Here is a 27,933-nt window from a genome sequence, read left to right as displayed (position 1 = left end):
GGAAAAGGAGGATCATGAGAGGCAGTTCCAGCTAAAGGAGTTGGAGCTTAAGCGTTTAGACGCAGAGCTTGCCAGAGCCAAGGAGGTTGAATTGAAAAAGGTGGACACAGCTGTTAAGTTGCAACAGTTGGAACTCCAGCAGGCTTCCCTTCCTCCGACTGCCTCCATTCGGCAGGCAGACACACCATTTGATGTGGGGGAAAAACATTTGTCTGGTTCCAGTGTTTCACGACATCGAGGTTGACAGTTATTTTGAGTCCTTTGAGCATATAGCTGCAGCCTTGCACTGGCCACGGGATTCTTGGGCTATTTTGCTATTATTTAAGCTGGTAGGTAAGGCTCAGGAAGTTTGTTCCTCATTGTCAGCTCAGGACAGTCTGAATTATGACAAGCTGAAAAGTGCCATCCTGCTATCTTATGAGCTAGTCTCAGAAGCTTATAGCCAGCGTTTCCGGGGATTAAAAAGGGGACAGGATCAATCCTACCGAGATTTAGCAAGGAAGAAAAGTGTGCTTTTTGATCGGTGGTGTGTGTCCAGCAAAGCTACTGACCTGGCGTTGATGCGTGAATTAATGTTGGTGGAGGAATTTAAGAACCGTATCTCTAAGCAGATTGCAGTATACCTCAGTGAACAGGTTTCCTCATTACAGCAGGCTGCAGCACTGGCTGATGAGTTTGCCCTCACCCATAAAACTAGTGTTATTGAGCACGACCGACGATCAGGATATCAAAATCTTGTTTCTGCTCTGAGACTGAGATGGAAACAGCCTCAGAGGTATCAGTAGTTTTGTTGGTCATCTCCATTTGTAGAGCACTCTCTGCCCATATAGCGAGTTCTTCCAAGGGAAGACTCCCTTCAACCCCGCTGTCATAACTCCACGAGTCTGTGAGGGTAAAGACACAAGAGAAGTAATCACAAGTCTATATGGTCCACATGGGTCAGTTGCTGTTATGTTTTGGCACAACTGACTTTGTAACAGAAAAATTAACAAAGGTTATATAGATGAGTCTTAAACACAACAGTTTGACACAACCTTGGGGGGGGGGGGGGGGGAAAGTGGTCGGATATTTGTAGATTCTTTAAAACCAAAAAGGATTTAAAGTGGACTCTCTGTTCAACTGTGGAGGGAGAAATGGTTATTTCTGCAATCAGGACTTACAACACAGAGTGAAAGAACATTTTTGCAAGTTGTCTTAGAGGTTAGTCAACTCTGTTCATATTAGCTCACCAGGCAACAATGCTGAGTACATACCTGGAGAAAAGTGCATCCCATAATCTTCCATCTTTGAAATCCCAGTGATTAAAACAGGAAAGCTGGAGAAAGTATCTCTGATGAAAGAGCTCCAAACCAAGCAGGATAGGAACTTAAGACTGACGGAGTTAAGAGCAATTGTCCTGGGCTTTTAAGGAGGTTTGTGGGTGTGGGCAGGAATGTGGAGGTTTGCGCTTCTTCTTTTGTTGGTCACTTTGCAAGCAGTCAGGCAGTTTCTACCAACTGGCATCATTTACATTTCTTTAAAATGCTGTTTCTCAGGGGTCCGTTCTTCGTACCTCGCTAAGTTAGCTGGATTTGATTGTTGACGATTTCGCGTGATCTTGGATCGTTCGGTTCCCCGAAGCTCATCTGGGATTTGCTGTCATAGCAACAGATCCGTAAGCGTAAACCTGCTCGGGAGCAGGTTTACTTTACGTAAACAGGATTAGATCGTGGCCACTCAGGTATGTCCGCTTCATTTATATGAAAGCAACAGCGATATTTTACCACTGTTTTACCATAAATAAATATTATCAATGTAACTAAAGTTAATGCAGTACTTGATCCTTTTATTGATTTCATACAGATACATACAGGTCATTTCCTAAAAAAAAAGGGAAATGTACTATTAATCATTCTATTTCATGTATTTGATTATTTCAGATGTAATTCATATTTTAGAGTAGTAATAGTAAATTACTTCGTGTAATCAAGATGAGAGACCACGGCTATAAAAGCGAAGGTGGATTTGGGAAGTCTGTCGCAGCCATGTCCTGTCCGTATACGCGAGCCACCCATTGCGGAAGGTGCAAGATTGATAAGGAGAGTTTTCAGAATTCAGCGTATATTGCGGGATAGTCAGGATCCTTTAGCTCAGTGCGACAGTGTGCTCATAGAGAGATATCGATTTTCCCGTGAGGGTATTATTTACTTAACCAACTTGTTGACGAGGGGGTGCAGGACCACCACCTGTCTTTTTTTGCTCTGCCCTTTTCTTGGTTGCTGTTATAAACAAACAGATTGTTTCAGGGTCTCTTTCCAAGAGACTAAAAGCAATATAAGTGATAAATATTATCATTCTGTAGAATATTCCTATATTTCACTTTTACTTGTTCCCATGTTCTAGTGGGTCCTGTCGTGGCTCTAATGTGAAAGAGGATATGATGTAATATACTATAATATAATATAATATAATATAGTGTAATATAATAAATTTACCCTACCGCCTACTGGTGTTGGCCAGAGAGGCCGATGGCGCGATATGGCAGCCTGGCTTCTGTCAGTCTGCCCCAGGGCAGCTGTGGCTACAACCGTAGCTGCCTCCACCAGTGTATGAATGTGAGAGTGACTGAATAGTGGTATTGTAAAGCGCTTTGGGTGCCTTGAAAAGCGCTATATAAATCCAATCCATTATTATTACATTACTTACGAGTTTGATTTGTCAGCAACTTTCTGCCAGCCCTCTCTCCTTGCTTTTGCAGCCTTTGCAGTGTTCCCTTGCGTTTTAATTAAACTCTGAAACTCCTGAAATCCCTCAATCAGGAGTTCTTGCTCTGCTGCCGAAAAATACCGAACTCGCTCCTTCGACATTTTCGCCGACCAATCAAAGGGTTGCCAATCAATGTTTCTACTATCGATGCGTAGCCCCTGTTAAGCCACCCAGTGATCTCACATTACTTCATCCAGCTGTACTAATCGTCAACAACAGGTGTGTTCGGAGAACCGGATTAGCGAGCTCAAAGTTAGCGCGATGATTTGATCTTGGATGTAGTAAGCGAGGTACGAAGAACGGACCCCAGGTCTGAAAAAAGAAAGTACAGTTAGAAAGCAGCCATACAAATGAGCTTTACCAAATCCTTTCAGCTCACACTTTATAAAATATGAAACACTTAATATACTTAATCCGCTTAAATCAATTAAATAAACACATCTTTACTCATGTGTTTGAAATACATGATGGACTATATGATGTGAAAAATTCTCATTTTGTAAAGAAAGCCAAACCTGTTGAGTTGCTGACTGTGAGCTGGTGTATATCAGGATCTTTATGGATATTTTTCACTGGTGAGTTGAGTAAAGTTTAGTTTGTTCTGCTTTCATGTCAACTAGATCTGTGTTAGATGATTTTGATTTAAATTCCTGCTCTGGTTGTTTCAGACAAGCAGCCAGTTTGATCTTTGCACCGATGATTAATTTACTTTCTATTATCAGAAGATTTGTGCACATAGTTTATCATTTCAAATGTTTCAGAGCAAATACAGCTGCTCTTTAAATATATTTTTGCATATGTTCTGCATTATTTCAGTGAGTATTGAAACCTGATGTTTAAAATTTTTTAAAATGAGCCAAATTATACCAATATTACATACAAATAATAAATTAAACCTCTAATTTAGATATTTTTGATCATGTGGAGGTCATTTGGAGTTTATAAGATAGCAAATGGTAGCTTTCACCTTCTTTGAAAAGCACCTTTACATTGTAAAAGTCTCTGACACTAAAACACCCACATAAGTCAATGTCAACAATACCAAGGCTAACGATCCACATCAATGCTTGTCATAAACCCACAGACACATGCATCTGGCCTCCTCTGGCTCATTCAGAATTAGAGACGCACCCAGTTCAGCCAGTGACCACTAAACATACGCTAATGTGTCTTTTAGAGTTCCTGTATCACACCCTGCTACCTCCGATTAATTATCAAGTCAATGCAGACAGTTGGCACCAGGGCCATGAGAGATAAGTGAGGGTAAAGGTAGTGATGGGCAGATGAAGCCCCATGAAGCACTGAAGCTTTTCAGCCAATCGGTTCACCCCAACGCGAAGCTTCATGAAGGTTCATTTGCTCTAGCAGGACACCTACTGGACGTAAAAATAATAGCTGGCATGAATTTAAAGAGTGTGGCATTTTGCACACAGCCTGTAAATGTCATCAACAAAAGGAGTGTGTAAAACATCTATATTGTAGTCATGGCAGTATGGAAAATGATCATTTGGAAATGCCTAAGATGGAAATGATCATTCACTGTGAGGTGAGGTGTGGACATTGGGTGTGCTTTTGTAACATTGAGGCAAGGACAGTGAATAATGTTTAGGGGACACATCATTGGTTTTTATTTAAAAACAACAGTTTCTCCACTGTGGCAGGTCGTAGGCGATTTCTTCTTTTGGACAATATTTCCCCTGCCTTTGAAAACACTCGCTCACAGGGCACAGATGAGGCAGGGGTACACAGGTATGTCAGTGCTAACTTATATAAGTGAGGGTAGACATATTTCTGCCTCCCCCAGTATTTAAGGGGGTCCTCCAGCCTTCCAATATTTGGCTCCATCATGTACCGTTGGACCTCAATATTTGCGTCTGCTGTCACATTTTGTGTCTGTGTCTGCCTGACACTCTCATCCAGGCGACGCCACAGGTTGTTACCTAAACAAAAAGGAGAGTCTCATGAGATACTACCAATTCAATTTCCAATACAATGTTATTTCTATAGTGCCAAATAATAACAACAGTCACCTCAAGGCGCTTTATATTGTACAGTAGATCATACAATAATAGATACAGTGGAAAACCCAACATTCAGTTTATATAAATGCAACTACAATGCAATAACAATGGTACCGTGGGAAACAGCCTCAACAGATTGTGACGTTGATGGCTGTGGTGGTGGTGCGGAGGAAGAGGTGGTGGAGGCCCTCATTACGGAAGCACATTCTGCTTTCAGTCTTTTTTCTGCTTCGCTAGCTCTTGTAGGGCTGAGAAACCCGAGTTTTCTGAACCTTGGGTCCAGCAGTGTCGCAAGGAACATAATGCTCATGGTCTGTATTTTATCTAGCCTCTCTCTCAATAGCATCCTCAGCATCTGAGCCAGAGAAGATCCAATGGATGGTGGTTCTACCATTTGTTCATTGAGGCAATGATCCAGCATAGTGAGCAAAGGTATGACCTTTGACCCAGACACCCTTTTTTCCTGAGAGAGCTCAGTGGTTGCATCGTTAAATGGTGCTAGGACAACCAGACACTCTGAAATTATACCAAAATCCGCAGATGACAGAGGTGGGATGTCTGTTGTGAGACTTGCCAAAGCAGCACCCACTGGCTCCCTTTGCTCAAAAAGTCTTTCCAGCATATTGTAAGTGCTGTTCCAGCGGGTTTCCACCTCCTGTAGTAGTTTGTGTTGAGGCTTCCTTAGTTGTTCCTGCACGACTGAAAGCCTCTCCTTACAAAATACAATTTGAAAAAGCATACATTAGATTGTCAAGGGAGCAGAACTATACACATAAGTAGCATTAAAGAAACTGTAATTAAGCCACTTAAGAAGTTACCTTTGCAGAGGTACTGCTCCTGAAATATCCCACGATCTTCCTGGACTTGGCTCGGATGTCAGAGAGCTCAGGGGTCTGGTCAAGGGCCTTCTTCACCACTAAGTTCAGGGTGTGAGCTATGCATATGGCATGTTTAAGTCTTAGCTCCCTTGCACAAGCCCCCATGTTGGCAGCCCCATCTGTTACTAGGCATGTGACTTTGTCAGTAATTGCCCATTCTGCCATGAGTGTGCCTTTCACATGTGCAATGTTTTCTGCAGTGTGTGCATTAGGAAAATATTGCACTCCTAAAACAACGGTGTTTAATGTGCTGGACTCATCAACAAAATGGCAGGTGACTGCAAGATAGGCCTCTGTGTTGATGGAGGTCCACATATCTGATGTCAGACTCACAGCTGCTGCCTTCTCAATGCTGGCCTTAGCTTTCACCTTCATCTCCTGGTACCTGGCCTCCACCATGACTTTCAGGGCCTAAAGGAAAGTAGAAACATTTTGTTCACAAGTACGACGTGGCTGTGAAGCAGTGTGTAGTGTAGCTACACACTGAGGCTTTGAGCCTCAGTCCTGCCTGTTCACATTTTACTCTGTAGAAACTAAATGTTCACTGCTTTTATGACCTTTTTAGTGGGGAGAACATAACTAGGATTTAATGATTTGACAAATCTTTTAAATCCACTGTCCTCCACAATGCTAAATGGCTGGGAGTCCTCAATCACCATGCTAACCAGGTCTTCATCTATTTGAGATTGTTCTCCTGAGGAATGACAATAAAAACAAAGCACAAATATAAATATCACTCACGTCACTTATTGCATTGTATGATATTGTTATATCATTTAGTAACATTACAGCATGCTATATTATCATGGCATTTGATGGCTCACCTGGTTTTGCTCCACAATCGGTGTCCCCCTTATTCTCATGCATAGCTCTGTAGTGCCTAAGCATGGATGAGGTGTTGTTGTTATATCCCAGCTCCCTGGCACATAGCAAACACCTCACCTTGTACAAAAGTACAGACAGCTTAACATAGGTTTTATTGCACCATCAGTATTATGAAAATACATCTTCTGTGGAAATTTACATACCTTGTTGGGAGATATAAGCTCAAAATGTTCCCACACAGGGGAGGACATCCTTCTCTTCGTAGCTGGCTCCATTCTCTCCTGACTTTCTCTACTCACTCTCCTATACCTCCAAACTCTCTCCAAACTGTCTCTAACTCTCTCCAAACTGTCTCTAACTCTCTCCAAACTGTCTCTAACTCTCTCCAAACTGTCTCTAACTCTCTCCAAACTGTCTCTAACTCTCTCCAAACTGTCTCTAACTCTCTCCAAACTGTCTCTAACTCTCTCCAAACTGTCTCTAACTCTCACTAACCGCAACTCTCCATCAAACACCCACATTTTGATTGAAGTCTGAGGGGTTTATATCGCTGTCATGGCTCGCGGCAAAGTTCGAACCGCTTCCTGAACCAGTCACGTGGTACAGCCGGGCAGCGAGGCTTCGGACGTCATCATTTTCAGCTCCTCCCATAAATGAAGCAAGCCTCGATACGCGCTTCGCGGAAACGCCCCCTCATTACTCGACACACGCTCCGAAGCCTCGATACAGAACGTCCCATCACTAGGTAAAGGTGTTTGTGTTGACATGTCTTAATTTGAAGTAACTGCAAAGACACGGAAGTCATATTGTTTGCAGATGATACAAAGTTCTATAATGAACTAACACTGGATACGAGCAAAACAAAACTCTGCTATTTGGGAGATGTACAAATTCTATCATTGATAAACTGATGATAAATAACAGACTTAGGATCATAAATAAAACCACTTCAACAGAACCACCAAACCCACTTTTTATTAAATACTCTTAAATTTCTTTTTTTTACTTTAACTGAGATTCACTGAGTCTTGTCAAAACAGCCTATGTTTTATATTTAAATGGCAAGAAAATAAAATCTACAAGAAATAAACCTGTAAAACAGGATAAAACATGTGTGTAGCTTCCATGTTGAAAACTGCAGATGACATGGAAGTCTTTTAAATCTTTGTGAAAACCACCAGCATGTGGTTTGGCAAGACCAAGGTGGAAGAAATCCTCATCTGAAGCTTTGCTGAACATAAAGATTTCTCTCAGGTCGTCATGATTTGGTCTTTATCCTAATCAAGTCCTAAATGTTGTGGGCCAAAGATTTGTTTGTTGCTTTATAAATCATGTGTAGAGTTCTGAGGTCAACCAAGTCTTTAAATTTAAGAGTATTTAATAAAAAGTGGATTTGGTGGTTCTGTTGATGTGGTTTTATCTATGATCCCTATTACACTTTGTGTGTGCTTTACAGGTTATCGATATATTCATAATGACCATGATGGTTTGTGATTTATTATCACCGGAAGAAGTTTGTTCTTTCAGATAATTTATTTTAATTCTATGTTATTTATCATCAGACTCCTGAATAGTATGAGTTTTGTTTGCTCAGATTCAGTGTTAATTGATTATAGAAAAACCAAGTCTTCAATTTCTTAGTTTTTTGGTAGTTCATTTAGAAGTTGTTCCAAGTTACTTCCACAATAACTTTGTGTCATCTGCAAACAATATGACTTCTGTGTCTTTGAAATTACTTAGCTGAATGTACAATATCAATCCACATTCACTCAGTTAATGATGCATTCATTAATCTGTATGCCTCTTGTATTTCATTGCTCAAATTCAGGACATTGAAAAACACCTTATGTCATAATGCTTTTCAGAAACTCTCAAAGACAACATTACATGGATTATTAGACTCAGTGCTGCTCATTTATTGACTTGATTTTTCATTCCTGCAGCTTCGCTATTCTGACAGCTCCACTCAGGCTCTGCTTGACACCACTGTGCTCCTGCTGCAAGGCGCCTGGTTTCTGGTACGCTTCCCAGTCATGATCATGGTGGCACTGTGAGCAAGAACCTGGCAACCTCCAGCCACCATGCCCCATCGTAACATTCCTTGACAGATCCCAACACAGCCCTGGTACAAACATACATGGCCATCAGGAGCATCCTACACTTTAAATGAGCTGACTTCAGGTGTTCAGTAAGGGGAAGATTTAATAACATTGCACATTTCATTTCAAGACTCTGTAGTCACAGAGCAGAGAGTAGAAAAGGTGACAATAAAATGTTTTTGGAGCTTTACCAAGTAATCAGCATCAGACTTGTTAACAATTAAAATAAAACCCAACATTTAGAGTCTTAGGAAGATAATCACAGAGGCAAAAACTTTCCACTGTATCGTCTCAGGTTTCTTAAAATGAAGTCTGAGGTAGGGTTGTTATTTGAGGTATTCCTGGAAAAATCTTTTTGTCCATTTGAAAGCTCCAGATTCTTTAGATTATCTGTCTCATACTTTGATTGTGAATATAGAGGATTGTAGCTCAAGTTAACATGGAAAGATAGAGGTTTAAAGTCTCTAAAACATTTGGACCCATATGGAAAAGATATATATAAATCTTATAAAGTTTGGATCTGTCTTGTGTGAAACTTGTATGAAAAGCATATAAGAGTGAAAACAGATATAAGATCCCTTGAAAAATTAGATAATGAAACTTGTATGTTTTGGATACTTACTAAAACAATATATGAAAGTAATGAGAAAGTGGCCACTTTCATGAGTAAATCACATATAAGTTTTTACTATTTCTTTTCCATATGGGGATGTTCAGTCTCTGACAGAAGGTTTGGAGACATGTAGAAAGTTCAGTTTGAATGGGTGAAACTAATATTTTATTTACAGTTTCTCACACACAAGGAAGAGAATTTTCTTCATGTACAATATTTTTTACAACAAATACAACAAAATGAAACAAAACACATTTTGATGAATTCATCTCTTAATCTTATATGCAGAATTTCTGATGGTGTTTTCTCTGATATCCCAGTATGTATTTTGGCTATTTTGACTATTTACAGTAGCCGGAGCCTACTGAATTCTAATATTTCTAAAATCCATTGGATATTGAATTCCCCCCTCCCCCTTTACTGAAAGCGATCAAATCTGAGACTGTTGAGCTACATGAAGACAATAAAAATAATTTTAAAAAAAGTCCTGGGTTGTTTATATTCCATTCAGTGCTGAACTGGTGTTCAAATCAAATTTTATTAGTCAAATACACAGTCATACAAAGTACAACATGCAATGAAATTCCTGTGTCCTGGGGCTGCGGATGTAGCCGCACCAGGAAGAAACCAAAAAGACAAAAAGACAGTGAAAATTCGTACATCAGGGACAAGAGGAAAAAAAGGACCTCTAAAACAGTAACAGTAAAAAAAAGGTCTTGATGGGCTTTCCAGGGACATCGGTATGCAGGGGAGAGACGATGTTTGGGTTTGGTGCCTCCAATTTCACAGACAGTCTAAATGTCTGTCACTCGTCACCAGGTCTGTCAATTTCTTGTTGAAGAGCCGTGAGCTTCTCCAAGATCTTATCCATGTTGTGTTCAATGAGAACAGTCTGAGTACTCACAGCTCTTCCCATTGCTTCGATCATATTGGACATTTTTGCTGGGTTTTGAACAGCTGTGTCGTATTCGTGATGCCCGTTGCCTGGTGGCATTGACCAGCCAAACATCTGAGGGGAGTCGGGGAGGGTCCATTGAGGTCCAGCCGCAGAATTGCCCACAGCATGAGAAAAGTGGGCCTGATTATCTGCACCCATTCTCATTGAATTTACCTGGTGCTGGGTGTACCGCTCCCTGAACGGGGGCTGTCTCTCTCCCTGAAACTGAAGGGGACAAGGGGACTGTCAGTAAAACGAGAATAGTTGTTTTAAATTATTGGCATTACACTTTTTTAAATACAGTCAATTCCCCAGATAATGACAGAATCAGAAACAATTCTGTTTAATAATAGGAGATACTTACATGAAGTGGGACATCCTGATTCACATACTGAGAATGTGAACTCCTCCTAAACTTACTCCGTTTGTTTTGAAACCAAGTTTTTACCTAAAGATAGAAGAAAACAGAAAACATTTAATGAGTACAATGGACCCAAAATTCAATTTCTTATGTTGTAGTAAGTTGAAAAACACTCACCTGTTTGTAGGTCAGACCTGTCATCTCTGCCAACTGTTTCATCTCCCTTGGCTCATAGTAATGTTTCAAATTAAAGTGATGGACAAGAATATTCAACTGCCTCTCCGTGAACACCACCCGGGCCTTTCCTTTAGGTTTCTCTGGAGCAGTGCTGGGATGGTGCAGAGTGGCAGTGATGTTGCCATCCTGGCTTCTTGGGACAGCAAAATCTTGTTTCTCTTCTGAGACAGCAGGAAAAAAAAGTTTTTAAAAAGTAAATTGCTGAGTCTGAAACACAAAAGTTTCCCAAAAAAAAGTGGGATATTTATACATTATTCAGAACCAAGAGTGACTTCTGCCATCAGGACTTACAACACAGAGTGAAAGAGTATTTTTGCAAGTTGTCTTAGAGATTAGCCAACTCTGTTCATGTAGCTCACCAGGCAACAATGCTGAGTACATACCTGGAGAAAAGTGCATCCCATGTTCCATCTTTGAAGTCCCAGTGATTAAAGCAGGAAAGCTGGAATAAGTATCTCTGATGAAAGGGCTCCAAACCAAGCAGGATAGTGCTGTGTATCCTAAGGCTGATTTAAGAGCAATTCTGGGCTTTTAAGGAGGTTTGTGGGTGTGGGCAGGATTGTGGGGGGTTGAGCTTCTTCCTTTGTGAGTCGCTTTACCCTACCAAGTTTCAACCAACTGGCATCATTTAAATTTCTTTAAAATGCTGTTTCTGAGGTCTGAAAACAGAAAGTACAGTTAGAAAGCAGCCGTACAAATGAGCTTTACCAAATCCTTCCACCTCACACTTTATAAAATCTCAAAAATGTAATGCCTAAAATTATTGTTTTACTTTCAATTTAACCTCTTACCCATTACTTTAGTGTCCGTTTTAACTGCTCTTAAATTAGCAAAAAAAAAAAATTCAACACCAAATTCAGTTCGGTGGGTCGTTCAATGGGTCGTTCAATGGGTCGTTCAGTGGGTTGTTCAGTAGGTTGTTCAGTAGGTTGTTTAGTGGGTCTTTCATTTGGCCGTTCTTTGGGTTGTTCAGCAATGGCGTGTCCAGCGGGGTGGCCTGGGGGGGCACAGGCCACCCCCCAAACCAGACTGGCCACCCCAGGTGCCACCCCAAAGGCAAAACAATAAAATTCAATCAAATATCAAATGTCCGATTATGTTTTCACGGTGACGCTCAGATATCCGAGTGTAAGTGAATGCAGCATCGCTTCTGCGCTATGCGCATCACGTTAGCAAAGGTAGGAGAGCCAAGCGCGAAAGACGGCACTGCAGGAAACAATTTTTCGGTGAAAGAAAATGAGGACAGAATAAATGTCCCGGTAAGTAATATCAAGTTTGTTGAGTTTAGTAAACTTCGGTGAAATTAGAATACCAAGGAAAAAAATAACACTTAAAGAATTATTGCAGCTGTGGAATATTTCAGACAGTATGCTACTGAGGGCAGCTAACATAAGAGTTATGCGTTATAAGATATAATCTAAGTCGTAACATTGCTGTATGGAGCTGCAGATTTGGTTGCAGGTTAACATAGCTGGACTGGCCATCGGGCATACCGGGCATATCCCCAGTGACTTATTTTTTATTTTTTTTGTAATGGCATGAACAATGAGAGGTGGTGGATTGGCCAGATGCAGGTCGATGTGTAGAAATAACTCCGTTGTTTGGTGGTGGCTATGACGGGGCTTCCACAGAGGCAACAGGTGGATGAGGGAAGGGGAGGCAGGAGGAGAGCCCCGAGGCAGCCACCAGTCCGAGTGTCAGGTGAACTGAACTTCAGGTAAGAAGTTATGACCTGCAGTCTATCTGGGTCAGATATGAACTAAGTTTAGGTGGAGTTTATTTTCATGTTGCTGACTTTTTACTGTCAGTTGCAATAACTCATACTGCGTTCTAGCCAGTTTGACGGAGTTTTTATACAGCTGGGTGGGTGCTATGATGTTACTGATAGTGAACTTTATTTTATTCATAAGGTTAGTAGAGTTGCCAACGGCTCCTTAAAAAAATGGAATGGTCCCTCATTCAGAGAAAATATTACACGTTTCGTATTGAGCTGAGAAGAGACGCAGTTTGTCCCGGACTTTAGCTAGAATGGAAAAAAGACACAAAGCTGGATTTATTCTGTCTTTACGCTGCACAGCTGCCTCTTCTCTCATTCTCTCCCCCTCCCTCTCCTGTTGCTACTTCAATCATGAAACTGATCAATGATCAGCTGATCGGCTTTTCTCTCTTGTTTATCGCCCACTTTGCGCCAGAAAGAGGAAACCAGCAGATGTTGCGCTAAACAACAGCAGCACGTTTAAGCTTGATCGGCTGTTGTTAGAATGTATTTAATATTAATTTCTAGTATCAGCTGATGTTTGCTGGAGCCACAGCTGTAAAGCTGCTGGTCATGATGTCTGTTTAGATATGTGGTGAGAGGGAAACATGAAGATGAAACCAGGAGATGTCCTTACTGAATCATCAGAGCTGAACAGGTGATGGAGAAACAGGTTTACCTTTTAGGTGACATGAATGAGTTGAAGTTATGAACTGTTTCTGAGAGACAAATAACACCAGGATCCTTTTTTATGTAGCTGACAGCTGGTAACTGTGCAGGGGCGGGTCTAGCAAAGTTTTGCCAGGGGGCCAGGTAGGGCATTAACAGGGAAAGGTGGGCACAAAGAAATACTTTTCTTTCTTATTCTCATTTAAAATACCTAGTTTTTATTAAATAATTATCTAAATCTTACAACCAAAGTTTTTATCTGACGTAAAATGTATAGAAATCATACATATACCAACAAGACTGTACATCACTGTCACAACAGGGTTTGTTTTCAGTCAAAGTCTTTATGGCTTTACTACCTGGTGGGTCGGTCTGTAGTAAAAATGCCCAATTTTTTTGTCCCAGTCCAGCCCTGCAGGTTAATACTGGCAGTGTCACCATGCCAGCTGACTGTATTTTATCATCAGCCAGTGTTGTTCTTTATCAATATTACCAAAGTTTACGATAAGGCAGCATAGAAAGTATTTACTTGCTTTCAGGTTTCATTCAAATGTTAGTCTTTTCAGTTGTTTCCCCACTTTCTTCCTGTTTCAAAATCAAACACCAGTTTGTGAGAAGATTATCTTCTTTTTTTAACAGGCAGATAAAGTTTTGCATTGGCATTGGCTAATTTGTCAATTGTTTGTTACAAATGTTCGTATTTTAATTTTCAAAAATGTTTTTGCCCAAAACATATGTGCACTACATGTCAGTAAAAATACTATGCAAATATTGCTGTCCTTGAATACTGAGTAAACACTGACAAAGCACTGATTGTATCTCTTGTACTTTATCAACGCAGTATCTAAAAACTTTGCACCGTAGTGGTTAAAATCTCATTCTAATAAGAGTTAAAAGTGCATTTGGTTATTAGGTTTATAGGATTATTGAATTATGGTTAAGGGTTGGTAGAATTTTTTTTTAAAACATTATCTGCCAATTAAATCTGCCACCCTTCTCCAAATCTGTGCCCCTACCTGGCCCCCCCAACAAAAATTTTCTAGACACGCCACTGTTGTTCAGTCAGTGGGTGAGTGAAAGCAAGATTAAGTGTCTATGTGAGTGGAAAGTTCTTTCCACTCACATAGATCATTTTTGCAAATGCATCCTCACACTAATTTGATCTCCAGGCGTTCAGTTGCACCTTTGTGTAAACCCCCAAAGCAGCTTTTTAAGGTCAAAACAAGTTTTTCAAACTCTGACAAACCATTAAAAAAATCTGACACTGAATATCACGATGACCACTCGTTTTGTCTTCATTAACTTTATTAAATGAAGCAGTTTAAAAGTGGCAACTGAAATTACACCAATTGAACTCAGCATCTTTGAAAATGTTTTAAAATAAGCAAAATTATACCAATATTACATACAACTAATGACTTACATAATTAAGATATTTTTGATCATGTGGAGAACATTACTGAGTTTATAAGGTAGCACATGGTAGCTTTCACCTTTGAAATGCACCTCTACATTGTAAAAGTCTCTGACACTAAAACACCCACATAAGTCGATGTAAACAATAGCAAGGCTAACGATCCACAACAACGCTCGTCATAAACCCACGGACACATGCATCTGGCCTCCTCTGGCTCATTCAGAATTAGAGACGCACCCAGTTTAGCCAGTGACCACTAAACATACGCTAATGTGTCTTTTAGAGTTCCTGTATCACACCCTGCTACCTCTGATTAATTATCAGGTCAATGCAGACAGTTGGCACCAGGGCCATGAGAGATAAATAAAGGTTTCTGTGTTAACATGTCTTGATTTGAAGTAATTTCAAAGACACAGAAGTCATATTATGTGCAGATGACACAAAGTTATTGTGGAAGTAACTTGGAAAAACTTCTGAATGAACTAGAAAATCAATTTAACTGAGTTCTCGGTTATTTCTATAATCAGTTAACACTGAGTCTGAGCAAAACAAAACTCATACTATTCAGGAGTCTGATAAATAACAAAGAATTATAAAAGTAATTATGTTGAGGTTCATTAAAAGTAACTCGTTAAATGTACATATGTTTTGAAATCTCATGTTGTTATCTGGCTGTGCCATTACCATGGTGACGTGGACGCCATGGCAGGAAATACTTGGTGGACGCTTCTCCTTATATGTTCACTTTAAAAATAAAAAAAAAAGTTGCAGCTCGACGCTCCTATTAAAATAGAGGACGTTTTTGGCTCAATCAAGTGTATGCGAGCGGTAAGGCCCCAGGCTCCGACAGATTTCCAGCTGAGTTGTTAAAAAAATTTAAAGACAAGCTAGCCCCTCTCCTTCTTGATCTATATAATGAATCACTGAGAAAAGGCTGGCTGCCCCCCACTTTAACGAAGGCATCTATTTCAGTTTTACTGAAGAAAGGCAAAGAGCCTACGGCCTGTGAGTCCTACAGGCCCCTTCTCTATTTGCAAATTAGACTGTGTCTCATCACTGTTTCCAAATTCCCCAATTCTCCCTGCTGATCCATCATGGGTTGACCTTCTGGCTGTTACGCCTAATCAAAAATCACCTCTATCAAATATATATTGTATGCTTATGGTGACCGAATCTAATCCATCAGGTAAAATCAGAACCGCCTGGGAGCATGAATTAGGTGTTGAACTGTTTGAATCATGGTGGGATAAGGTGAATCTCATCATGCGTTCAAGTACACCATGTGCTAGGCTACAGCTTATACAGTTTAAAGTTTCCTTCAATTATAGACCAATGTGACAGATGTCACACCTCCCCTTGCGACCGTGGCTCAGGGGTTTGGGAAGCGTATCTGTAACCGGAAGGCCGCCGGTTCGATCCCCGGGCTCTCTGTCCTGGTCGTTGTGTCCTTGGGCAAGACACTTTACCCTACCGCCTACTGGTGTTGGCCAGAGGGGCCGATGGCGCGATATGGCATCCTGGCTTCTGTCAGTCTGCCCCAGGGCAGCTGTGGCTACAACCGTAGCTGCCTCCACCAGTGTGTGAATGAATAGTGGCATTGTAAAGCGCTTTGGGTGCCTTGAAAAGCACTATATAAATCCAATCTATTATTATTATATGTTTTTCTTCTGCCCAAGTTTGAACCAATTTTGGACTGATTTCTTTTCTGTACTGTCAGGGGTTCTTGGAAGTCAGATCCGAGAAGAGCCTTTAATTGCCATATTTGGAGTTCCAAAGATCCCTCTTAATGTAACTCCCCAGCAAACTGAGATCTTAGCTTTTTGTTCCCTTCTTGCTAGATGCTGTATTTTACTTCCATCTGCATTGCAATGGCTTAATACTGTCCGGACATTCTTGTGGAATATCTCAAATCTTTTCCTTAGAACAATGCAATTTACCCACCCTCCGAATAGATTGAAAAGAATTTGAAATGTACTTTTTTTTTTAAGGTAGGCATAGGATCTACCCCCCCCCCCCCCCTCTATTCTTTTTTAATTTAATTTAATTTTTTAAATTGTATTTATATAGTGTTTAATTTTAATTTTTTTAAATTTATTTATTTAATATTTTTTCTAATTTACTCACTTTTTTCTTCTTTTTTTCTTTTCTGAATTTTCTGTTCTTGTGTTGGTATGATGTTTTTTGTATTTTAACTTGTCTTTTGTTTAACAAGAAAACGTTAAAATGATTGGGAAAGAAATGTTTGATAAAATATGTCACGTAAGATGTATACAATACAACGTATATAAGTTTGTATAATCTCTTAATAAACAAATTTTAAAAAAAGTTGCTGTCCATGCAAACAATACTGATTTGTAGACTTGTAATTGTTTAACTAACAATCTTGTCAACACAAAGTTCCAATCCAATTTTATTTATGAAGCACTTTAAAATACCCAGCACAGGAACAAAGTGCTGTACAGAAAATAAGTTAAAAACAATAGAATAACAGAAAACAGCAAAAATATAGAAATAAAACACATAATGCATAAAATTAAAACAGCCCTATATATATATATATAACTATATATATGAGTTTTATTCATCTTTCTTAATCATTTATGGTTGTGGTGTGATCTTCTCCTGGTTCCTTGTTTCCCCGTGTGTGTTGCTGTGTCAGTTGTGCTGCCCCACTGTGCAATTTATTATTTTTAAACAATCGTATGAATTTTTGTATTGATGTACTTTTGTTAATTTCATACGTACAGGTGTTCCACACACTAACTCCTGTGATTGTAATGCTGTGATATTTTACATTAGTCTTTACCATTGGCTTGGTTCATCTACTCCCGCTGAGTTTGCTACAGTAATAGTTAATGTTTTATTTTTAGAAGGGTGTCCAGTTTTTACAATTTCTTTAGGTAAGCCAGGACCAGCATTAAGAAAAAAAGTCATTAAAACCATTTGCAAATTGTTTTATGTCACTGATCAGTGTATTTTGTGTTTGAAAGTTATTGGGATATTCCAATCTTTTAGTTCCTTTATTTACAATATCATTTAGTACTGTCCACGCTTTTCATATTTTTTTTATCTAAAAGTTTACTGTAGTAATTTATTTTACTCGTTCTCATAATTATTATGAATTTATCTTATACCTTTTATAAGTTTGTTCTTGTATAACAGATTCTTTTTCTTACATGCGTTTGTTAGCCATGTTTTCAGTTTTCTTTGCTTTATTCACCAGGGGATAGCGTTTATTGTAAAGAGTTAATATTATAGATAAGAAGTTTACATATGCCACGTCAACATCTTGAACACAGATCTTTCTCTAGTCTTGGTTGTTACACTGTTCTTTAAGGTAGCCGATTTCTTAAGCCTAAATTATAGTATTTACACAATTTTCATTTCATTTACTCCCTGCTGCTCTCCACCTCTTCTCCCTCTCTTGTCTCTTTCTTCCTGCAAGTCTCTCCATTCCCTCAATCTGGTCCACATCTCATCACTCACTATACTTTTTCTACTCCCTCTCTATCACTTCCTCCATTCCCTTTATCTCTCACTCACAAATGCATGCATCCATACATGCAAAAAAACATAATTTATTAGCTCACCTGGATAAGACCCATGCAAAACAAACTGAAGGTTTTTGTCCGGAAACCCACCATCAAAGTACCCATTGTCTCTGATGTCTGCAAATAAGAATAACCAGAACTCCAGACACTGGCTGTGAAGAAAATGCCACCAGTATTCAATTCTTTCATTGGAAGTACTTCCTCCCTCCAGGTAACTCTCAAAGGTGTCGTAAGGAGCCACGGGCACAAGGAAACACTGAAAGCCTATAACATGGCCATTTTCAGTTCCAAGATCACCTCTGGCAACTCTACACCGCTGCACCGCTTCTACGTAACACCCCCCGATCACTTTCAGATTACTATTTGTTGTGTATGCATTAAGACAGATTATTTTTCTCGACAAACCATCAACACTCTCATTGATTGAGATGCCATATGGTTTAAGTTTGCCGTAGGAGTACAGGTGCCAGATGAAGTTCAGCCCTTTTGAAAAATAGTTCGCCTTCGCCTGAGACGTCTTGTGTGCCTCAATGCCACCCCTCAGGGATCCAGCTCAGTCAACACCAAGTGCACATCCTCTTTCCTCACGCGTAGTCAATGTTCTCTGCATTTAGCATATATCCATCAGTACGCGTGAAGCTACCAGAGTACTGCAACTGGTTGTCAATGAATTTAACCAAGACTTGCAGGTCAGAGTACGCTTTTGTGACGAGTGTGTCCCCTAAGAACTCTCTTCAGATGTCTCTCACTTTTATAAAACTTGTGTGTACTGCCAAGCACTGTTTTAATATATTTGTATATTAAAACAGTGCTTGGCAGTACACACAAGTTTTATAAAAGTGAGAGTCCAATCTCAAAATTAAAATCTACTTACTTTTTAGCCTTTTTATTAAATACTCTTAAATTTAAAGACTTTGTTGACCTCAGAACTCTACACATAATTTATAAAGCAACAAACAAATCTTTGGCCAAAACATTTAGAACTTGATCAGGATAAAGGCCGAATCGTGATGACCGGAGAGAAATCCTTATGTTCAGCAAAGCTTCAGATGAAGATTTCTTCCATCGTGAGTGATCGTGGCTCAAGAGTTGGGTGTTCGTCTTGTAATCGGAAGGTTGCCGGCTCGGACAGTCTCGGTTGTTGTGTCCTTGGGCAACACACTTCACCTACCGCCTACTGGTGATGGACAGAGGGGCCGATGGCGCGATATGGCAGCCATGGCTACAACTGTAGTGAATGAATAGTGGTATTGTAAAGCGCTTTGAGGGGTCCTGAAAAGCACATTATAAATGTAATCCATTATTATTATTCAATCTTGGTCTTGCCAAACCACATGCTGGTGCTTTTCACAAAGATTTAAAAGACTTAAAACTCATCTGCAGTTTTTCAACATGGAAGCTACACACATGTTTTATCCTGTTTAACTGTTTTATTTCTTGTAGATTTTATCTTCTTTCCATTTAAATATAAAACAGAGGCTGTTTTGATAAGACTCAGTGAATCTCAGTTAAAATAAAACAATAAGAAAAACATTAACATGTAATGTACATCTTTTTTCCCTTCTTTTCCCCAGAGTTGGTGGGGCAGATGAAGGCTCGAGTAGGAGACTGATGAAGTCAACTTTTTATATATATTGTAAATGTTGCAGTCAGTGCCATCCATTTTCTTCCAACAAGTGATGACTTTGCTATGATTAAATACTGTCTGCATTTTTGTTTTGCTTTCATTGAGTCTCTAACATCATAATTTACAATATTTGAGGATGTTAAAAAGTGAAAGTCATGAAATCTTGTGTTTAACCTCTGACCCAGAATGTCACAGCAGAAATGGAGACTCATCAGACCAGGAAACATTTCTCCAATCTCTTATTGTCTAATATTTGTGAGTCTGTTTCCTCAGTTTGCTGTTCTTAGCTGACAGCTGTTGTAGCCAGTGTGGTCTTCTGCTGCTTCTAGCCCATGTGCTTCAAATTCTGACATGTTGTGTTCTCAGAGATGGTCTTCTGTATAGTTTGCTTTAAATGAGTGGTTATTTTTAGTCTCTGCTGCCTTCCTATCAGCATGAAGTCATCTGGTCTTTCTCCTTTGACCTCTGACATCAAGAAGCTCGTTTCGCTCAGAGAAGTGCTGCTCACTAGATGTATTGCTGAGTTTTACATTCTTTTGTGCAGTTTGCATTAAGTTTATTTAATGTCTTCTCTTTGATTCACCACTCACTCTTTCAAATTGTTTTCTATCTCGGTGAATCACTGAGATTTAAAGAAGGTTCCACACAAGCATGCCCTGATCAAGTCCTAAATGTTGTGGGTCAAAGATTTGTTTGTTGCTTTATAAATTATGTGTAGAGTTCTGAGGTCAGTCAAGCCTTTAAATGTAAGAGTATTTAATAAAAAGGCTAAAAAGTGGGTTTGGTTTATTATCCTAATTCTATGTTATTTATCATCAGTTTATTAATGATATAATTTGCTTGACTCCCAAATAGTATGAGATTTGTTTTGCTCAGATTCAGTGTTAAATCATTATAGAAAAACCAAGTCCTAAATTGATTTTCTAGTTCATTCAGAAGTTGTTCCAAGTTACTTCCACAATAACTTTGTATCGTCTGCAAACAATATGACTTCTGTGTCTTTGCAGTTACTTCAAATCAAGACATGTTAACACAAACACCTTTACCCTCACTTATCTCTCATGGCCCTGGTGCCATCTGTCTGCATTGACTTGATAATTAATCAGAGGTAGCAGGGTGTGATACAGGAACTCTAAAAGACACATTAGCGTATGTTTAGTGGTCACTGGGTGAACTGGGTGCGTCTCGAATTCGTCTCGAATTCTGAATGAGCCAGAGGAGGCCAGATGTGTTGATGTGGATCGTTAGCCTTGCTTTTGTTGACCTTGGCTTATGTGGGTGTTTTAATTTCACTTTTCACACATTTAGAGGTGCTTTTCAAAGAAGGGGGAAACTACCTTTTGCTATCTTATAAACTCAGTAATGTTCTCCACATGATTACAAAGATCTAAATTAGAGGTCTAAGTCATTATTTGTATGTAATATTGGTACAATTTGGCTTATTTTAAAACATTTAATAAATATCAGGTTTCAATACTAATAATACACATTTTGTTTAAAATATATTTAAAGAGCAGCTGTATTTGCTCTGATACATTTGAAATTATAAACTATTTGCACAAATCTCCTGATAATAGAAAGTAAATTAATCATTGGTGCAAAGATCAAACTGGTTTCTTGTCTGAAACAACCAGAGCAGGAAGTTAAATCAAAATCATCTAACACAGATCTAGTTGACATGAAAGCAGAACAATCTAAACTCATTAGATTTATTTGTTTGTTTTATTAAATAAATTCTTCACATTATATAGACCACCTTGTTTCGTTTTAAACACATGATTAACTATGCAGACCTTGATAAATTGACTTAATTTCACTTGCCACTTTCAGACTCAATTATTAAAGTTAATAAAGACAAAATGAGTGGTCAGCGGTCATTGTGATATTCTGTGCCACATTTGTGAGTACAAAAACCATTTTTGCCTCAAAAAGCTGCTGTGGGAGTTTACACAGAGGTGTAACTGAACGGCTGCAGGTCAAATAACGTGAAGATGTTTTTGCAAAAATGTTCTATGTGAGTGGAAAGTTCTTTGGGTGATCTAATACTGCGTTAATTGATGCAAACATGCAGTGAGTTCATTTCAGTAATTAGCTGCTAATTTTAGCTGCTAATTTTAGGCATTAAGTGTTTCATATTTTATAAAGTGTGAGGTGGAAAGATTTGGTAAAGCTCATTTTGCACGGCAGCTTTCTAACTGTACTTTTTTTTCCAGACCTGAGAATCAGCATTTTAAAGAAATGTAAATGATGCCAGTTGGTAGAAACAACCTGACTGGTTGTAAAGCGAAGAAGAAGCTCAACCCCCCCCCCCCCCCCCCCCCCCACATTCCTGCCCACACCCACAAACCTCCTTAAAAGCCCAGGAGAATTGCTCTTAAGTCACCTTCCTGCTTGGTTTGGAGCTCTTCCATCAGAGATACTTTCTCCAGTTTTCCTCTTTTAATCACTGGGATTTCATGGAAGATTATGGGATGCACTTTTCTCCAGGTATGTACTCAGCATTGTTGACTGGTGAGCTAATATGAACAGAGTTGGCTAACCTCTAAGAAAACTTGTAAAAATACTCTTTTACTCTGTGTTGTAAGTCCTGATGGCAGAAGTCACCATTTCTCCCTCCACAGCTGAACAGAGTCCACTTTAAATTCTTTTTGGTTTTAAAGAATCTACAAATATCCGACTTATTTTTTTCTACTTTGTGGGAAACTTTTGTTTTTAAGATTCATTGTGTTGATGCTCAGTCATCAGGTAAGTAAATCCCTGAAGGTTGATTCAGTTCACCTGGATGTAATGTTTTCAATGGGAGAAATGTTTTGTGACTTCTTCAGTCTGAGACCTTTTGGGATTTAAGACTCATCAATTTAACCTTTGTTAATTTTTTCTGTTAGAAAGTCAGTCGTGCCAAAACATATCAGCAACTGACCCATGTGGACCATATAGACTTGTGCTTACTTGTCCTCTTGTCTCTTTACCCTCACAGACTCGTGGAGTTCAGGCAGCGGCCCTGAAGGGAGTCTATCCTTGGAAGAACTCGCTACATGGGCAGAGGCTGCTCTAAAAATGGAGATGAGCAAAAAAACCGCTGATACCTCTGAGGCTGTTTCCAGTTCAGTCTCAGAAGAGAAACAAGATTTTGCTCTCCCAAGAAGCCAGGATGGCAACATCACTGCCACTCTGCACCCTCCCAGCACTGCTCCAGAGAAACCTAAAGGAAAGGCCCGGGTGGTGTTCACGGAGAGGCAGTTGAATATTCTTGTCCATCACTTTAATTTGAAACGTTACTATGAGCCAAGGGAGATGAAACAGTTGGCAGAGATGACAGGTCTGACCTACAGACAGGTGAGTGTTTTTCAATTCAATAGAACATAAGAAATTGAATTTTGGGTCCATTGTACTGATTAAATGTTTTCTGTTTTCTTCCGTCTTTAGGTAAAAAATTGGTTTCAAAACAGACGGAGTAAGTTTAGGAGGAGGTCACATCCTCAGCATGTGAATCAGGGCGTCCCACTTCATGTAAGTATCTCCTATTATTGAACAAAATTGTTTATGATTTGATTTTATGGTATTTTTAATTTGGTTGTTGTTTTGATCTGTGTTGTTCAGCACTTTGGTCTGCCTGGTGTGTTCTTAAAGTGCTATACAAATAAACGATGATGATGAAGATTCTGTCATTATCTGGGGAATTGACTGTATTTAAAAAAGTGTAATGCCAATAATTTAAAACAACTATTCTCGTTTTACTGACAGTCCCCTTGTCCCCTTCAGTTTCAGGGAGAGAGACATCTCCTATTAGAGTATCTCCTATTATTAAAAAGCGCTGTTTCTGATTCTGTCATTATCCGGGGAATTGATTGAAGTATTCTTAAAGTATTCTTATTTTACTGACAGTCCACCTGTCTGTGTTTCAGTTTCAGGGAGAGGGACAGCCCCCATTCAGGCAGCAGTACACCGAGCACCAGGAGGTAAACCCAATCCCAAATGGTGGAAACCATCAGGGCCCCTATCATCATGCTGTGGACAGTTTTGCTCCTGGACCTCAGTGGACCTTCCCCAACTCGCCCCAGACATTTGGCTGGTCGATGCCACCAGACAACGGCCAGCATGAATTTAACCCTGCTGCTGGTATGAATGTACATGAAGAATACTATATGCCTTTTGTATGAGAAACTGTAAATAAAATATTTACACCCATTCAAAACTGAACCTCCCCCTCTTTATTTATAGAGTTTTTACATGTAAGTTGACATATCAGGCCCAATAAAGAGGGTACCACAGACACAAAGATATATCTCAATACAGATTAGGCCATTAAAGTTAAATAAATAAATAAATAAAATAAAAATAAAGGAAAAAGTGGGAAAAACACACAGAGAGAGAACAAAACAAAAGAAAAAGCAAAGAAAAAAAGAACAAACAAAAACAAACAAACAAACAAAAAAACACTCCCCCCAGAACCAGAACAAAAGAAAACCCCATGGTACTAAAGTTTAGTCTGTTGGAAGTGTTTTCAATGAACTGAAGTAAATAATAAAAGGCTGCCACATCTGTGAGAACTTATTAACATTTCCTCTGAGTCTGAATTTTATTTTCTCCATTTTTAAAAAGAACATAACATCTTCCAGCCAACGTGCTCGGGCTGGAAGGTGATGAGCTTTCCAAGACAGCAAAATTCTACGTCGTGCCAGCAGTGAAGTGAACATAACATCCAGCTGTTTATGACTAAGGTTTAGGGTGGCATCTTCAGAAACACCAAACTAGTGGGCATGGTTGGAGTGTAACGCTCAAAACATGAGAGAGCACTTCAAAATAAAAAGTCCAGTATAACTTAAGTGTCGGGAAGGCAAAAAACAGGCGTTGCATCTGTTGCACAGGTCAGGAATGCTGGGGTATATTTTAGATAATCTAGATGTGTAATCTGTATACCGTCTTAAACTGAATAAGGGAGTCTTGCACATGAGGCTGAAGAATGAATTCTGTCAACTATTTTGTCCCAGTAACCTTCCCCAAACGTAAGACCCAGTTCCTTTTCCCAATTCAAAGCAATTATTTGGTTGAGTAATTGCTCGATGCCATAATTAAAGTATATACTTGTGATATTAGAGCCTTACTGTGAGGCTTCAACTGGAATAAGTCTTCCCACCAAGGCTTGAGAAGCTGACTTGGAAACTCTGGCAAGATAGAAGATGCACAGTGTCTTATTTGAAAGTAGCAGAACAAATGATACGAGGGCAAATCATACAAAGAACAAAGGTCACTAAAGCTGAGAAAATGTTATCTTTACAAAAGTCATAAAAACATTTGATACCTTTTCTTGTGCATATGCAAAAGGAGGAGTCCACCAGCGATTGGGGGAAGAGGTAGTTGTTGCAGATTAGGGTCAGAGCAGAAGCAGAGACTGAATTGAAGTGACGCCGGAATTGATACCATATTTTTAGAGAGCCAATTAGAAAGGGGTTGTCTGTGAATCGTAACAGGGAAACAGGAAGGGATGAAAATAATAGTGCCAAGAAGTGATACAGGAAGGTTCACCCTTCTTTGAAAAGACAACCTTACACAGGTCAGCAAAGGGTTAAATTTTACTGCTTGCAAAGCTTTAAATGAACTGGTAATACGCACTCCTAGATATCTAAAGCCTGAAGAAGCTAGTTGGAAATCAAAATCGGTTTGTCTAAGCTCTTGTGCAGCTGGGTTTATGGGAAAACATTCACTTTTTTATATATTAATCTTGTACCCAGAGAAAGAGCCAAAATGTAGAAGTATTTGCATTATAGAGGATAAATGAATTGTTGGATTTGTAACATATAATAATAAGTCACCTGCATATAAAGCAACCCTATGTTCCGTACCACCACGAATAACCCCTTGAAACAGAGGCGAGGTTCTGAGAGCCACAGAGAGAGGCTCTATTGCTAAAGTGAAAAGTAAAGGTGAGAGTAAAATACTCCGAAATCAGTGTTAGTACAAACAGATGCCAGTGGCGTAGTATATAAAAGATGAATCCAAGATATAAAATTGTTACCAAAACCAAATTTCCTCAAGACCGCAAAAAGATACCCCGATTCCACTCAATCGAATGCTTTTCCAGCATCCAATGAGATCACCACCTCAGGGACGGTGCTATGATTTTTGGAGGATATTATATTAAGAAGGGACCGTATATTAAAAAAGGAATGTCTTCCTTTAATAAAGCCTGTCTGTTCGTCTGATATAATAGAAGGGAGAACTCTTTCCAAACGGGTTGCTAGCAGTTTGGATAAGATTTTAAAGTCTACATTAAGAAGGCTTATTGGTCGATAGGAGCTACAACAGGTAGGATCCTTTCCTTCTTTATGCAGTAATGAGACAGAAGCCTGTCTTAGTGTCTGAGGGAGAGAGCCTTGTTTCAGTGACTACTCAAAAACCGACAACAGCAAAGGGGCCAGTTTTCTTTTTATAAAATTCGGGGGGGGGGGGGGGGGGGTGCGCTTATGAGGACCAGGGAACTTTCCAGACTGTAAGGATGTGATTGATGACGTAACCTCATGTAAAGTGAGGGTAGCGTCATTGTCTGCTGCTGTTGAGGTTGCGATTGTAGGGGTGTCCAATTTGTTAAGAAACTGGTTCATATCTATAAAATTAGAGGGGAACTATGATGCATACAGAGCACTATAAAATGGCTTAAAAATTTAGTTGATTTCAGTTGGATCAGAAGTCAAAATTCCTGATTCATTTTTAATTTGCAAAATTTGGCAAGATGCCGATTGGTGACGTAGCTGGTGGGCTAGCAGACGAGAGGCTTTATTACCATGTTCATAATAGTTGCCACGGGACTGTAATATCAATTGCTCTGCATCATGGGTTGACAGGCGACTGAACTCAGATTGTAGTTTAAGACACTGCTTATATATTTTAGGTTAGGGAGTTTGAGTGTGTGTCCGGTCTAGAGCTTGAATTTTGGCAGAAAGTTCATTTTGCTTAGCTTTCTTTGATTTATATAGGTGAGATGAATGGGAAATTATTTGTCCTCTGAGGTAAGTTTTAAGTGTTTCCCATAGTAGAGAATTTGAGATGTCTTCTAAAACATTCGTAGTTAAGAAACCATCAATTGCAGATGAGATATAGTCACAGAAAGCTGAATCAGGCAAGAGTAGAGAATTCAACCTCCATGGATGCTGAGGTCTATAGCTAGGGGACAATACCATAAGCAGGACTAATGGAGCATGATCAGATATAACAATTGGAATACATTCAGAGTTGCAAACTTTAGAAGCCATGGAGCCATTTATAAAAAAGTAATCGATGCGAGAATATGTGTGATGAACATTTGAAAAAAATAATATTCTCTGGCTTGGGGATTAAAAAACCTCCAATCAATGTGTCCATTTTGGGTGATAAAGTGTGAGAAAGCCCTGGACATAGCAGATGATGCTTTGGAGCCAGTGGCAGATTTGTCTAAAGCTGGGTCAATAACACAGTTTAAATCACCTCGAAGATCAGGAGGGTGCGTCTTTAAGTCAGGAATCATCCTCAAAAGATTATTAGTAAACACAGCATTTGGGGCATTGGTGCAACACAAAGTTTGGGGCATAGACGTTCACTAAGACAACTGGGTTATTCATGAGGGTCCCTACAACAATTAGATATCATCCATTTTTGTCAGCAATCAATTTAGTAAGAGAAAAATGTAAGATTGCCACTCCTCTGGCTCTACTATCTATGTCTGAGTGAAACATATGACCTATCCATGGAGGTTTAAGTCAATTATGATCTTTGACTCACAAATGAGTCTGCTGGAGAAAAACAACATCTCCATTGAGATGTTTTAAGTGACTGAGAACCCGAGATCTCTTTACCGGACCGTTCAAGCCTTTCACAATCCAAGACAAAAATCTAATAGTACTATCGTTGGTGCTATAACCAGCCATATATATGTTTTACTGAAATATGGTTTATGACAAAATGACCATACATGGGAACCCCCCCCCCACCCCACCCCAAAAAAAGCAAACAAACAAATCCACATACAGCCAAGGCAAACAAAAACAGGAAAAATAACTCAGGGTGTAACAACCACATCTGTGAGCCATAGTTCCCCCCACCCACTTCTGTCCCATTTCTGAACTAAGGTGACCACAGTATATCCCCAACAACTTCAACATCCTAGCCCAAACTCCTGATACCTAGAAACTGCATACAACCTTAACTTTGGAGTAATAAGTAT

The 27,933-nt window shown here is 39.4% G+C and overlaps 2 protein-coding genes across 2 annotated transcripts in view; one reads left to right on the top strand and one right to left on the bottom strand.

Moving 5' to 3' along the window:
- Positions 1-699: 699 nt before the first annotated feature.
- LOC146567553 (zinc finger BED domain-containing protein 4-like) overlaps positions 700-27,933 on the bottom strand; it is a 63,206-nt gene continuing 35,972 nt past the window's right edge. The window contains exons 5-8 of the mRNA XM_085285856.1: positions 5,585-6,055; positions 4,881-5,478; positions 4,467-4,685; positions 700-884 (exon numbers count right to left, since the gene is read on the bottom strand). Of these exons, the coding sequence (XP_085141982.1) occupies positions 700-884; positions 4,467-4,685; positions 4,881-5,478; positions 5,585-6,055 (1,473 nt within the window). The remainder of the gene's footprint in view (positions 885-4,466; positions 4,686-4,880; positions 5,479-5,584; positions 6,056-27,933) is intronic.
- Positions 22,189-23,945, top strand: nanog (nanog homeobox). The gene is made up of 4 exons (XM_085285980.1): positions 22,189-22,223; positions 22,714-23,072; positions 23,163-23,246; positions 23,642-23,945. The coding sequence occupies exons 1-4, from the start codon at positions 22,193-22,195 to the stop codon at positions 23,894-23,896; spliced, it is 729 nt and encodes a 242-aa protein (XP_085142106.1). The 5' UTR covers positions 22,189-22,192; the 3' UTR covers positions 23,897-23,945.

Source organism: Mchenga conophoros, linkage group LG9, assembly GCF_057382185.1.
Source record: "Mchenga conophoros isolate Kocher_MC1m ecotype Shallow Benthic linkage group LG9, M_conophoros_male_GT1.1, whole genome shotgun sequence".
In the NCBI taxonomy this organism is placed as follows: domain Eukaryota; kingdom Metazoa; phylum Chordata; class Actinopteri; order Cichliformes; family Cichlidae; genus Mchenga; species Mchenga conophoros.
Note: the sequence above shows the minus strand (reverse complement) of the source record. Positions and strands in the feature narration are given on the sequence as shown.